General features: G+C 35.2%; 1 protein-coding gene and 2 long non-coding RNA genes across 3 annotated transcripts; 1 reads left to right on the plus strand and 2 right to left on the minus strand.

The window, feature by feature from the left end:
• Nucleotides 1-353: 353 nt before the first annotated feature.
• On the minus strand, nucleotides 354-1,250 carry LOC113285698. The gene is made up of 2 exons (XR_003328870.1): nucleotides 1,114-1,250; nucleotides 354-575 (listed from the first exon to the last, which is right to left on the minus strand). It is a non-coding gene; the product is annotated as an uncharacterized LOC113285698 (long non-coding RNA).
• A 4,805-nt stretch (nucleotides 1,251-6,055) lies between these two features.
• Nucleotides 6,056-8,480, plus strand: LOC113287709 (thioredoxin 1-like). The gene is made up of 2 exons (XM_026536529.1): nucleotides 6,056-6,480; nucleotides 7,860-8,480. Exons 1-2 carry the CDS (start codon nucleotides 6,237-6,239, stop codon nucleotides 8,171-8,173), a joined length of 558 nt encoding a protein of 185 aa, XP_026392314.1. The 5' UTR covers nucleotides 6,056-6,236; the 3' UTR covers nucleotides 8,174-8,480.
• Nucleotides 8,481-9,086: 606 nt separating this feature from the next.
• LOC113285699 lies at nucleotides 9,087-11,254 on the minus strand. Its single transcript, XR_003328871.1, has 3 exons — nucleotides 11,131-11,254; nucleotides 10,887-10,971; nucleotides 9,087-9,412 (listed from the first exon to the last, which is right to left on the minus strand). It is a non-coding gene; the product is annotated as an uncharacterized LOC113285699 (long non-coding RNA).
• Between the last annotated feature and the right edge of the window lie 3,514 nt (nucleotides 11,255-14,768).

A 14,768-nucleotide genomic window follows, 5' to 3' on the forward strand; every position in this document is an offset into this window, starting at 1 on the left:
GACAACAACCTGTGTGACAAAAAGTTATTGCCGCACCTTAGGTACACTGCGGTAATAGCTGGGTTTTTTACCACACCAAATGGTGAGGCAATAAGATGAGGCAAAAAAGTATTTTATTATTTTTATTTATTTCTTTATATTCATAAATTTATTTCTTTTAATAAATCTTTGGGGACACCAACTATTGAGGCGATTTTGTTGTATTTTGGGCGCAATTTTTGTTTCCCATTTTGGTTTTATTTTGTTGTATTTTGGGCGCAATTTTTGTTTCTCATTTTGGTTTTTATTTCCGTATTAATCTTTCCGATATTATACAGTTCCAATTTTCTAAGTCGTTCCATGAAAATAAGAGATGAAAAATTCATAAGAGAAAAACTCTCTCATTTGCTATATTGATTTTATTGAGATACAAATTTAGCACATTAAATTAATTTTCTCAATACATTAGATAATGATGCATCATATAGAAAAAAGACATAATTTTAGGGGAAAAAAGAGAGAAAAGGGGAAACAAAACTTCATGCAAATCTTCTTCTTCTCCTCCAAATCTTCTTCTTCTTTTTAAGGAACCTTTTCTGCAAAACCAATGTTCAAAGGAAAATTATTATTTTCATAATCAAGAATCATTCTTAAAATCTATCCATATTAAAATCATAACCAAAAAAAAAAAAATTCTATACATAAAACATAATAGTTGAGATATGAGAATTATCTAGGGATGCAACATCGCCGACTTGATTAGCAGTATGCCTATGCCGTGATTTTTTTCTTCATAAACTAGATTCAATTGGTTAATAAATGAAAATCAATGGAAATTAAAATTCAAGGTTAAACATTGTCGATCCCAAAGAAACACCGAAAATGTTTATATAAAGTAAAAAATTCCAAATCAAATATTACATCTCAATTAAATAACTCCTTCGATTCTTGAAATTGTAGTAAAGACTATGGATTCTTTCAATAACTATCATCGGACCATTAAGAAAGTTTGGTAATCAAAAAACATTCCAAAATCAAAATCACAAACAAATTATTGCAGACACTATGGATTGAATAACCTAAGTTTTTTATCCCTATCAAGATAAAAACTTTAAAACTTATTTGGGAGACTACCTTTGATTAGTATGAATTATGAACCATTTCTCTTGGATATGAAAGGTTCCTGCAAGAAAAAGGGAGAGAGAACCCCGAGAGGGCATATAGAGAGAGAAAGCATGAGAAAGGGATATACAATAAAGGTTGGACTTTCACTATTTGATTAATATAAATAAATGTCTAATGTTTTTTCCTTTTCTATTAAATATGAAAATAATTTTTTATTTTTGGTAGTTAGGGGAACTAAATTAATATACTTACCTTTTTGCCGCACTTAGAAAAATGACTGCGGCAATAAATCAAACGTTAGTGTGGAAAAAACTAAATGTTTTGCCTCATCAATGGTTACCATGTGGCTATAAATGTGTTTTTGCCACAATATAATCTAAATGCAGCAATAGAAGTATTTTGCCACATGCCCTCAAATACACGGTGTGGTTACAAAGTGCTTTTCTTGTATACCCCTAATTAACTAGTATTAGTTAATCCTTTTAGGTGTTAATTAATCATGTTAGTTGTGAGATCAACTAATGTAAATGGATCTTCAAACCATCAAACAAGTGGAAACTTTTGATTTTTATTTTCTTCGAAAACACTACCAAGAATCGGTTTACGTTCATGCAGTCTTAAGCCGATTCTGGGTTGGTGTTTCCAAATTTACAAAGGACATACAAAATCGGTTCAGGTATGCATATATGAAATCCGCTAGTCATATATAAACCGATTATTGTATTTTCATAATAAAAAGAATTCATTCATACTTTCATTCACTTCAAATCATTTGAATGCCCTTTTACAGAGTAAATGAATGAACTAAACGAAGCTAAATCCTGTGAATACCCGTTTACGGGGAATCTACTCCTTTTCGTAGGAATCACGAATGCACTTAGCACGTGCATCAAGCCTTTCAGCCCCTAGGAGACCCTAGTGGACGATTTATAGTCTCGTGAGGGTTTACATAGAGATATACCCACAAAATTTACACAAAAACTCCCAAAACTATCAATCTTCGTTTGAGGAATCCGAGTCCGATTCACCCACCATAAAATCTGGTATTTTGGATACCTTGAAGTGATAGCTTTCATTAAATGTGAATGCTTTTCCTCTTAGTAGCGCGCTTTCACGACTTCATGCTACAAAAACACGACAAAAACAAACTTACTTTGTTAGTTACAAATTCATAAAAGTAGATTATGTAGAATAACCCATAAAAATACTTACAAATTGTTGAAGGGACAAGCTAAAGTGTCTAGCATTCCAAATCCGTTGCTGGATAGCTACGAAAGAAACTATCGCATTTTCGATGAATTGGTGCGTATTACCGATTTTTGAAGACTTTTTCTCTTCAGGTTCCCATATCTTGCCTAAATTTTTCATATATCCTCGCCCAAAAGGTTTCGGATTCTACCCTTACATGGGATTGATCTATAACTCAACTATCGTCTTTGATGATTGGCAAAACTTCAGCTGAGTCAAACGATAACATGCTTGTATGTGGAGGTGTGAAATGATTAGTTATAGAATATATGGAGTGGGAGTGAATAGAATGAGCAAGTTTGAGGCAAATTGGGTCCAAGGATGGGGTCTCTATATATAAAGAAAGACCTCGATGGCTAGTTTTTTCTAAAAAGGTGAAATAATTAAGCACAATTGGTCCTCTTGAATATCCTTAAAACCTGATTATTGTTTGATTCCAACAATAATCGGTCATTATGTGTAGCAACATAAATTGATTGTTCGTCTGTAAAAAATTGAAATTTCCACCGACAGTAATCAATTTATATATCTGCGCATGTAATCTGATTAGAAAAAAGATACAGAAAAACTGCATTTCTGAGGCTTGAAGAATCGGATTATACTGACACCCACATAAGACGATTCCCTAGTGAAGCCTCAATAATCAGTTTATAGGTGGAGTCGTATATCCCGATTGTGTGTCTATATTTGCAAAACAAAGTAAAAAGCATGCATGAACTTGTTTTGCCCTTAACCCATTATGCACATAACTATAATTAAAAATGTAAGTGCATTAAGTTCATAGACCTCTTAAACTATAATCATAAAAAAAAAGCACCATCTAAACCACTAAAAGTATTAAAAACTTAAAACTTAACACTAAGTATAATGTATAGAAGAGAGCATCCACATCATGGAGTTGAAGCATCACAATCAACACCAGGAGCAGCAACAACACCATCAGGAGCATTGGCAACTGCATCCATTTCTTCAAACATACTATTCAAATGCATGTTGTGTTCCCTCCGAGGTTCAATCACATCCCTCCATATCCTGGCAAACCTGATGAGCTCAATATGAAATCTTCCAATGCAAGCTTATCAGCCAGCGCCTGCTCCATACGGGTCTCACATCCAAAGTCGAACTTGTAAAAACTTCTTAGTAACATGGTCTGTGGTGTCCTACCAACATACTCCTGTTTGAACTATCGAAAATAAAAAGTTAAGTGTCCGAAGTTCATATCTACGAAAAAATAACTACTTCAACAATCGGTACATAGGACAACATATGTAAGCCGACCCTAACCACAAAAACACACAGGAAAATGAAGGTCCCACGATAGGTTTATATGACACATATATAAAAACTGATTCCTGGATGGGAATCTGAACATACAATTTCCAAAATCAGTATACGAACCACGTAAATAAAAACCGATTGTATGAGCACAGATTTCACAAAGAAAAAAAGTATCAGATTCAATTTATGTTGATGCACTTATAAACAGATTCTGATGATGTCTTTTGATATTATGATTTCAACCCAGAATCATTCAATGTTAATCATCCTATAAACCGATTCCTCTGGATGCTCTTCATGGAACGAAGCCTAAAATCGATTGATACGATGGATCTACATAAACCGATTCTGGGTAAGTCATAGATTTTCATTTTCAAAATTGGGATTTTAAACATGTATTAATGAATAAATGCTAATAATAGAACGGGTTGATGGAGATTTACCTTTTCTTGGTTGGATCGAAGATCGTTGGAGAAGAAGATCAAAAAAGGATTTTTATTAAGGTTTAAGGAATTTGGAAGGATTATATGTGAATTGAATTTTTTTTTTGTTTAGTTTTTTTTTTACTGAAAATGGTAATGTATTAGTATTTATATGGATTAACAAAAAGATTTTTTTTTGGGCTAGATTGGTCTTTTTATCAAGTTTGGCACTCCATAGCCATTAAGGATATTTTTGCTACACAACACAAAGGAAAAAGCAACTACAAAGAAATAATATCGCCTTGGATATGAGACACGATACAAGAAACGGGTTTAGAAGAGAACCATCACATATTGGAATGATAGTTTAAAGCATACTTAGAAAGAGTATGGACCACTGAATTCCCATCTCTTTTGTTGAAGATTATGTTAAACTCTGCAATTTTCTTTAGTTGAGCTCTAATTTGAAGAACAAGCTGATGCAGTCTTCATGGAATGTGGACTTTTCCATTAACATTCTGACCATCGTCTCGGCATCACTTTCAAAGATAACTTTCTGTTGTCTGGTCATTATTGCAAATTCAATAGCTAATAGGAAAGCTCTTGTTTCAGCCTCTGTAGGGTTTAGCACATCATGGGACATAGTGCCACAACCTTTGAACTTGATGTCATAGTCTCTTGCAACAACAACCCAAGCTCCTTTGAAATTTTCGAACGTCGCATCCATATTAAGCTTGGTCCAATGAGTTTCTGGTGGACTCCAATTAGTCGCAGGCTACTTAGGAAGACATAGCTGGACTTCCTGTTCTTCTTCAGGAAGAAGAGGCATGTAGTAATTGAACCAATACACAACTTCTTTAATAATACTCAGAACTTGTTGGTCTTTGTTGTCGAAAATAATGATATTTCTATTTTTTCAGAGGGTCCACATAACACAGTTGCTCATCTTGAATACTTCAAATTATTTAGGATAAAGCTGTCACGGTGTCTTGATCTTATACGAGACAAGACAAGCTCCAAAATTAACTACATTGCTTGTACCATATTTCTTCGAGTAACATATTAACTAGGACTAATGGATAGTTTTTACTTTTGTTTTCTTTCTTTTCTTGTACCAAGATTAAAAACAACAAAGACATCATTTATTAAGGGTGAAAACCTCATGTTGTATAACTTCTAAGAGCAATTCTTATGGAATGAACAAACTCAGAGTTTGTTCATTTTGCTCCCATTATGAAATGAACAAACATGGAAAATGGATGTTCAAATGAACAGATTTGTTGGTTTGAACACCGAGTCGGAACAACCAGCGCTTGTCTTTGGAAATGACGGGCGTCATTTCTACTAACGTTGGCGTCTGAAAAAATGACGCTAGCGTTAGAAGTTCAAACTCCCGTGTTAATGCCACAAACGCTGAGTGCAACTCCATTTCACGAGATTTCTTTTACTACAACTCACATGCTACATTTCATTTTTATATTCTTTAAATTATTATATTATAAAAATCTTACAACTCTTATAGTTTTAAAACTTTTATTATTATTATATTAAAATTAATGGGCGGGAAATGGAAGGAAGTAGTGCTAATGATTGAAAAGTAGCCCTGGGAAGCGCACGACTGATCTTTCGACGCCCGTGTTTTCTTTTTAAACTCCAGCATTTGTCTCCAGCTCGCGCGCTGGGTGCTTTACCATAATGGAAAAGCCAGTTTGGCCCTCCACCTGATTCAACAAAAAAATGGATTTGGCCACTGCCATAGGAATCGACTAAGTTTAATATATTTGCCTTTCATTAAAAAGAAAAAAAAATCACCTATTTATTTTTCTTTTTTGCAGCGACGCGAATCGTAACGGAGTCTGATTTGAGCCACGAGCCACTTCTCCGCAACAACGAAATGCCCGCAGCCGCGCAGCAGTGCATTTTATTACTAATTCACGCGAAGGACGCCTGTCCATAGTTCCATCCGTACATCACTATTGCTATATGTTCTCATCCTATCCCCTTATCCTGTGTGAGATAGAAAAACAAACAAACAAATACCTCTATCTGGTTTCAAGTTATTTTACGAGTCCAATTTTCTAGGTTTTTTTTTGTTTTGTTTATAGCACTCTTCTCAGATCTCTTTCTTTCCAGTTGGGTTCTCTCTGGTTTTTTCTTTATATTCTTCTTTACAAATCTACTCTGATGGCTACTCTACTGGAATCAATCACAATTCCTAGATCTTTTGGATTTTCAACAACCGTGTCTGGTCCAACGATGGCCTCATCGATTCGTGCTCTTTCAGGAAGCAGAAATGTGAGTTCTTTTGCGGGATTTAATGGGTTGAAGATTCAACCTTCTAAGCATACTTTAGCATCGGTTGGATTGAAAAATGCTACTGTTATTCGTCGAAAAGGAATTGTTTGTGAAGCTCAGGATACTCTTGAAGGTTAGGGTTTGACTCTCAGTGTTTTTCTCTTTCTTTTTTATTTGAAATTTTTAGAAATGGAGTTCTTTTATATTGCTTCATGGTTGTTTCTCAAAATGGCGAGATTTCAATATTTCATATTCTACCAAATATATCATGAAAAGTTGAGCATCTGTGTAGATATCTGAGTTATTGCTGTAGCTGTAGATGAAAATTTCCCTGGATATTAATTTAACTTTCGGAAAGGAACTCTGGAATTTTTCTTAGTTCTGCAAAGGATTAGCTTGTGTATCCTAGGCATTTAATTGTATATTGCAGTACGAAAGACGTAAGTTAGCTTCTGTTAGTAAAGAAAGTCTCGGCCAGCCATCATAGGAGGCCCTATTGTGGTGACTAGAAGTGGTTCCTGTCAGTAAGAAAAGTAGTGCCTCTAAGCAGGAGCCAGTAGTTAACGACAATTTCACCCGCTGGGGGTGGTTGCTAGTTCTGAAAGTTTATCGGAGTAGAGTGGTTCTCATAATTAAGGGAGTAAAAAGTTCGAGTGAAGTGCCATTCCAGTAGTTAACCATAGATAGCTAGACTTTAGATAAGTTGTTCATTCATTCAAGACTTAATATTTTGTTCAGTAAATTGGAAAGGCTTTGAATTGAGTTAAAGATTAAGTTCAATTCCGTGTATAATATTCACAATTCGGATCTTCTTGTGGTGGATGGTTGGGCAATATTTTGATCCTTTAGTAGTGCCGCCTGATCTGACTGAAATAGAAATGTTATTTCTTCAGAGTTGTGATACCTTTTTATGGTGCTTTCAGATTTCTATATAACTAATGATACACCTATTAGATATAACTATATTATTAACGATTTTGGTTCTGAGGTTTGATATTTTAGGCTACAACTTATGATTTGCTAAGCCCCTTTTCATAGAATTTATAAGCAATTGCCTTTCCTGAATCATTGCATTTGCATCCCCGTTTTTTTTTGCCGAACTTGCAGTGTAAACCTTGTTACTGTGACCATTGCCCAACCACCACTATCCCTGGACCTCAGACTTTTCTCCAGTGTATCTTGTCTGAACTTATCTTGACTAACTGGGAAAGTGTATCTGAGCATTCTCTCGGTCTTATTTAAACATGGCCAACTCTGATGGCTGTAACTCAACTGTCAATCCTCATTCATTGGCCGTGACATCATAATCCTAGACTTGTCATGTTTTTCTTTTGAGGTCTAATACATATAAGATGTGGTAAGGCATGCTGAATTCAACTCTAGAGATACGGTGCATGTTTAGCATTTTAAACTTGTATATTCAATCATGGATATGGATACGTCCGCTGTGTACTGGACAGCTTAATAAATATTTGAACTATTGAAATTTTATTTTTTATTTCAATTTTGCAGTAGCTGCAGTTACTGAAGCAGCATGGCAGTCTCAGGTCCTTGACTGTGATCTCCCTGTATTGGTTGAGTTCTGGGCACCTTGGTGTGGGCCATGCCGAATGATCCATCCTGTAATAGGCGAGCTTTCAAAAGAGTATTCAGGTAAACTTAAATGTTACAAAGTGAACACTGATGAGTGTGCTGCAGTTGCTACCCAATATGGAATTCGAAGCATACCAACTGTCATAATCTTTAAGAATGGAGAGAAGAAAGATACGATTATTGGTGCTGTACCCAAGACTACACTAACAGCCAGCATCGAGAAGTTCTTGTAGGAGCATTATATAGGCATTTGTTATGTTTATGGTCCCGCGACATTTGTTAAGGTTTCTTAGCATCATCATCAGTAAAGCAGGCCTAATAGATCTATATGAAGATTGTGTATAGTTAATGAGGTTGTGATTTGTCGATTTCTTTTGTATCAAGGCATCTCTGTCCCTTGAATTGATATACATTGAGCATCTCTTATTATAACGTTAGTGGGACTGTGAAAGAACAATTGCAATTCTAGCAAATAGGGTGTCAATGGAACCATGCTTGATGCTTTTCTCTGCATCTGAATCATTCCATGGAAGTTATGCACCCTCTCCATGTCTATTTTTTTTCCTATTTGGATCCTAGTATAGGAATAACTCTCAGTTTTTATCTGTCTTCTCATTACAGTAACTAAATGATAACAGGGTGCAAGCGTTTTAAGTAAATTTCAAAATGCTAGTCATTTGGACAGTGTTGAATCTCATCAAGAACACAAAAACAGACATGTTCTTTGCAGTTGATATATGAACGGTGAACCAGCTGAACCTCGCCTTTTAAGCTTCTTTTATTTTCCTTCGCTGAACAATTTTAGTTAATTGTACTCTCAAATTCACATTCAAAACCTTCTCACAAATCTATAATAACTTCAACATCCCGAGTATTCTTCCATCCAGAAAATAAAAAAGCCCAATGCATTGTATTGTTGTGCAACTGTGCATACGCATAGGGGTAAGCAACGGACGGACAGTTGCGGATTAGGGGTCACCCGCAACCAAACCGTCAAAGTTGCGGATTTGGGAATTCAAACCGTGACCGGCCCAATCACCCGCGGATTTGCCCTCTGCGGATCAGCGGATTTTGCGGGCCGGTTGCGGATTAACCGCGAATTTGATCACAAGACATCAAAAAAAAAAAACAACTAAGTACAGAAAGTTACAAACTAGAGTACAGACATAAGATAGTTAACAGTTACATTGGTTCCTAATTCAAAAGTTACAAACTGCTGTTTGTGACATTGGTTCCTTCGGCTTATGATTTTTAACACAAAAGAGTACTAATTCAGTAATTCAAAAGCAACAAAGGACATAAGATAGTTAACAGTTAACACAAAAGAGTACTAATTCAAATGCAACAAGTCTGGTGCAAAGCCATATGAATCTCTGATGCCAAAAACTGAAAAAGAGACCTTGGATTCGAGTACTAGTTTATTCAATCCATGATAGATATGTCTGGAATTTCCTGCAAGATTTCTGCCGCATCTGTAAAATGAGGAGGAGTTATAGATAATCAGTAAACACTAAATTTAGGCATCATTATGATCATAAGTTCCTAATTTGATCTGATATATCATAAGCCGAAGGAACCAATGTCACAAACAGCAGAAATCTTAAGGGGAGCAAAAATAAGCAATTCTCAAGCAATAGATGTGGCGCAGTTTCACTTAAGCATAATATTGACAATCTCTAAGCATGTTCAATAACAAATTACATATAATCAGGAAGCAATTGCGGCAAACAAAAGATATTTCTGAGTCATAATCAATCAAAATTGGGATTTCGCATTAATAACCGCAACACATATCTGAACTAAGCACCATTGAGTATCCGGACTACCATTAATCTAGTTGAGTCCGGACTATTAACAAACAGATATAAGGCAGCAATAAACAAGAAGAAACAAAAACCAATCAGCATTGGTTAGTAAAGACCATTTAAAAGGGCTGATCACAACTAGACCGCAGACCCAATCGACATTGAGGAACAACAAGCCAAAATTTTAAGATTGATTATGACTAATCAAATTTCAAGGAGACTAATAAAAAACACAATTTTGCGAAAACAGACAATGGCCTAAAATCAAGCCAAACAGTAGCAGACATGCTAATGTCCTAATACCACAAAGGACTAAATTTCATGAGAAGAATCCAAAATTCAGTTCAATATCCAAAGTATCCTAAAATCAAGCAGTTGTGATCAGCCCTTTTAATTAAAATATTCTGAGTATGTACATATGTGGTGCAAGATGCAGAACTATATAAACAGTAAGAGAGAGAGACCCACTGTTTGTACAACAAAAATTATGTCCATCTTATAAGAGAGATACATGTCAAACATCCACCACAGCAAGGATTCCCACTACCAAATTCATTCTCAGTGTACTACTATTGCGTCTACTGTCCAATATTCAGGGGATCTGTAAGTAAAAAATCACTTATGCACACGTAGAACCACAAAGACCTTGCAACGGGTAGAAAACTGCATATGAGCATGTAGATTATGATAATTTACTCCCACTGATACCAACAGTCAGAAAATAGTGACATATATCCTGATGCATTTCTTTCTTTTTTTTCTAACACATCCACGTTTGGTACCAGAAAATAATATTGCAAACCTTTGCCAATGTCCGAATAAACATGAACCCTATAATATACTTTTAGTATAACCCTAATTAGATACATCTGCTCATCAACAAAGCCAACTAATTTAGCACAATAACAACAATAACTTGTCATTATATTAAACACACAGTCACAAACAAAATTCATTTTCAAACCAAAAAACAATAACTTGTCATTATATTAAACACACAGTCATTAATTAGATCAACTAACAAAATTCATTCAAATAACAAACCCTAATCTCCATTCAAATAACAAAATTCATTTTCAAACCAAAAATTAGTAAACAGAAACTGAATTTTCATTAGTAAACAAGGGTTGTGTTTCATTACCTCACTTGTTTATCAATCAAGTCAACTGCAACTAAATCTCGTTCAAGGTATATTCTTCACTTCACCATTTTCTGAAACTAAATCTCTGCAACATGAAAGAGACATTGAAAGTTAATACCGAAGAACCAATGGTGAAGAAATTGATTGAATCCTAACATGCAATCGATTTGGGGGAAAAAAATCAAAAAACATAATTTCTATGTAATCAAAACTGAAGTTAATACTGAAGTTAATCGTTACTTACTTCTCTGCAAATCGATAAAGATGTTATAGAAAATTCCGGATTAATTAAACCTAATTGAAGAAGAATCGAAGATAGGAAGGAGAGGAGACTAAGAGGTCTGTTCGGTTCCTCTCGAAGAAAAAAATATCCATTAGGGTTTACAAATGTAAAGATGTTTATATATAAACATCCAACTTCCCATAGTATCCTTAATACATTTACTAAATTCCCTAATTGTCCTACGATGCGGTTAATCCGCGGATTTGAGATTGCACTCGCGACCGTAACCGCACCGGGTGCGGATTTGAGATTGCACCCGTGTCCGGTCCATAACTCTAGCGGATTGGTTTTCGCCCGCAAATTTACAGACGAATACGGATAAAAACCGCGGTTACGGTTTTTATGCTCAACCCTATACGCACGGCTTGGCCGCTTAGACTAAATTGAATGAAGGTTGATATTCGAATTTTGTAAGGGCAATCTATTTATTTTTTTGGGCTAACAGTATCACTATCACCTGAGAGCAGTGATCGAACCGGGATTCAAAAATTGGAAGGGCTTCGTCACAAATATTCATAAACTGATAAATATGTATAAGTAGGTCGTGCTTACAGCTTGTTCGGGTAACAATTCAAAGTTGTTGTTGAACTTTTGGAATCAAAAATTAGTTTGGGCACACAATTTCAGTTCGACTTCTTGAAATCAAAAAATTAACTTTTTTGTGAAGCAAAAACATAATTATATTTTTTTATGTTTTTGATTTCTGCTTCAAACATTTTTAATTCTGATATCCAAACAAGTTATTAATCATCTATCTTGTGTAGGAAATTAGGCTTACATTTTGTCTGACGGGCATACATTTGCCAAGGAAATTAGTACACTAACATTTGGTATATTTTATTTTTCTTCCGGAGGGGAGAGGGGTTAAAGCTCTGCCTCTGCCTAAGAGAAAAGACTAAAATGAAACACCTTAACCCTTGTGTTGTTTGGTTGATCCCTGAGAAAGTGAGAAGCCTATATCTTTCAATGTAATTTCTTCCTAGGAAACGAGGTAAAGGATCATATTCTGGAAGTAAATCCTCAGTTTTAGCAGTTAGGAGCAGACGTAAACCTACACGTCTTTTTTACTAGAAGAATTAGTTTAGAGTGGGCAGCAGAAAATTACGCCAATTTCAAATATTTAGTGGTTCCGTAACTTCTATTGACGAAACATGTAAAGGCCGTCCAAAAAAAAAAAAAAAAAACACGTAAAGGCATTAGCCGTGTTTTGACCGAATCGGACCGTCCAAGAAAGTCCTCGGCTCCGTTATCACCACCGACTGCCATTTGCCTCTCGTCACAAAATTACTGCTGTTGATTAGAAAAATAAAATATGATCAGTGTGCTACACTTGCAACCTAAATTTATATTATCATTTATCATATTTAAAGCAGATAAGTCAGGATTCGATCAGTTTGAAAAACCACTCAAAATTAAGAAAATGAACAGAATTACAAGTTGGATGACCGTAATGAAAGATATATGGTTCACCAAAAAAGACATGGAGAGCTTATTGTAAGAGTTGACAAGGTTGCAAAAGGTATTGGTTGCCGTTTCTTAGTGTAATGGGATGATCGTAGAAGGCGACTGACGGAAAGTTATTAAGATTGTAATTATACGTATACTGGACGATGTTGAACGACTTGAACGTATCTACGAGATAAAAAGTACCCACTCTGAGTCATAAGCCTCTTCTTGATTTCATTACCGGAAATACTTCGACTCCAATGCAAGTGGAATTCGAATTCCACACTTTACCGAACAACTGCCAAGGGTCTCACAACCAACATCAAGTGGTGAACACTCGCAAATTCCTCGAAAACTTTACAAATGTTCAATAGTCTCGTGTGACCGTGTCTGTGTGTATTGGTAAGCATATATATGTTCACTTTACACTTTCTTAAGTCGAGAAGACGATCTGATAGGCTTGATCCTTCATTAACCATCCACTGAACTTCGACCCTGAATACTAATTTGAATATTTAAATTATTGAATTAGTCTCAAGCATCTCAACCTACTTGCATTGATTACAAGAAGCATGAGAAAGAGGGTTTGAAACTTAGAATCGGCAGACCAAGACCAAATGCATATGGAATGAATGGGGACAAAACTTTAGGGTATACATGTTATCCATATCCAATAGTATGATTTATTAATTTTTTTAAGCATGCAATAATATGATATGTTAAAGCCTATCAAATTAAATATCTAAAAGACTAGAACAAGTTGTTGAGTTCAGCGAAAAGAAAACGATTTGTTGTGTATCAAGATTTTTCTTATCAGGAAACGTAAATACTTGTTTATGCCATGAGGCGATGACTTCTTTGGCCCATTTGGTTTGTAGGGATAACTGCCGGAGGTTTTTTTTTTGTTTTTTTTGATATGGCACGACTAGGCCCATAAGTAGACCTAACAAGTTGGACTAATCTTATCGTTAATCCGACCGCCACCCCACCAATAAGACCCGACCTCAGCTTCATCCATAGAGTAAACTGGTGAAAATGAGGGATCTAACCTATCTGGTAGGAATCAATCTTCATACCTCTCACACGCACTATGAACGAAAAGAGGTGCCTTTACCATAATACTAGAAAGTTGTTGGCAACGGAAGGCACATTTTCACAAGACTAAAAAGTAGGTTCCAAAATTGCATGTGAAACTTGAGATTTGTCACGGTACCTAAAACTCTTGAAAGTTGTTATTGTACCTAAAACTTCCTCATAAATTATAATTTTGTTTTCAACATTTATTGTGATTGTGCCTTTGCGAGCATCTTCAATAAGACATTGAAAAGAGCCTCAATTTTAAGTCGATACGAAATTTTTAACATTTGAATAAAATTTAGTTTCCAACGGAAACGTGAAGGGAGAATGTGAAGATGATGATAGTTATATAGACATCCTCAAAGCTATCCTCTGGTTTCAGAGTATGTAAACATTATAATCAGCAGTACCAATGGTTATTATGATGTGGATTGATTCAGGTTTTAGATCAATGGTTAAAAAAGCTCTTCAAAAAAGTGAAATCTTTTATATTTGGAGATGTTCTTTTTCGTTACTTGAATTAAGAAAATTTTGATCTTACGTAGGATGCACACCACAACCACGTTACCATTGGAGATGCTCTAAACTTGTCACATGTAAATTCTAACCCATGCTCCAAAACCAATCATGTGATCCAAAAAAATTTCAAAATGAACCACACACCAACCCCAAATCTTATTATGACCCAAAGTTGATATATTACCCAAAGTTTGTCTGTGTGACCAAAAATTTATATGTTGCCGAAAAAATGTATTCATGACCTAAAGATTACCTGATAGCACATTTTTTGTGTCTGATTTGATTCCAATTCTCTAGATTGTTAGTGCTCATTTTTGTACTTATTGTATGATATTTTATATCTTTCTAGGTGTTTTTGGAGAAATAAACTTTTGTGGAAAAATTTGCTCAAAAAGTGGCATTTGAACCTCCGAAGAAAATTACTAAAGGCACTCCGAAAAAGAGTTAAAGGCACCCCGAAAATTGTGTTAAAGGCACATGGAATAATTGATAATAGCACCCAGAAGATTTACTACTTACACCACAAAATTACTATTCACACCCTAGGAACAAGGGCT

The sequence above is a fragment of the Papaver somniferum genome, chromosome 6, assembly GCF_003573695.1.
Source record: "Papaver somniferum cultivar HN1 chromosome 6, ASM357369v1, whole genome shotgun sequence".
NCBI lineage: Eukaryota > Viridiplantae > Streptophyta > Magnoliopsida > Ranunculales > Papaveraceae > Papaver > Papaver somniferum.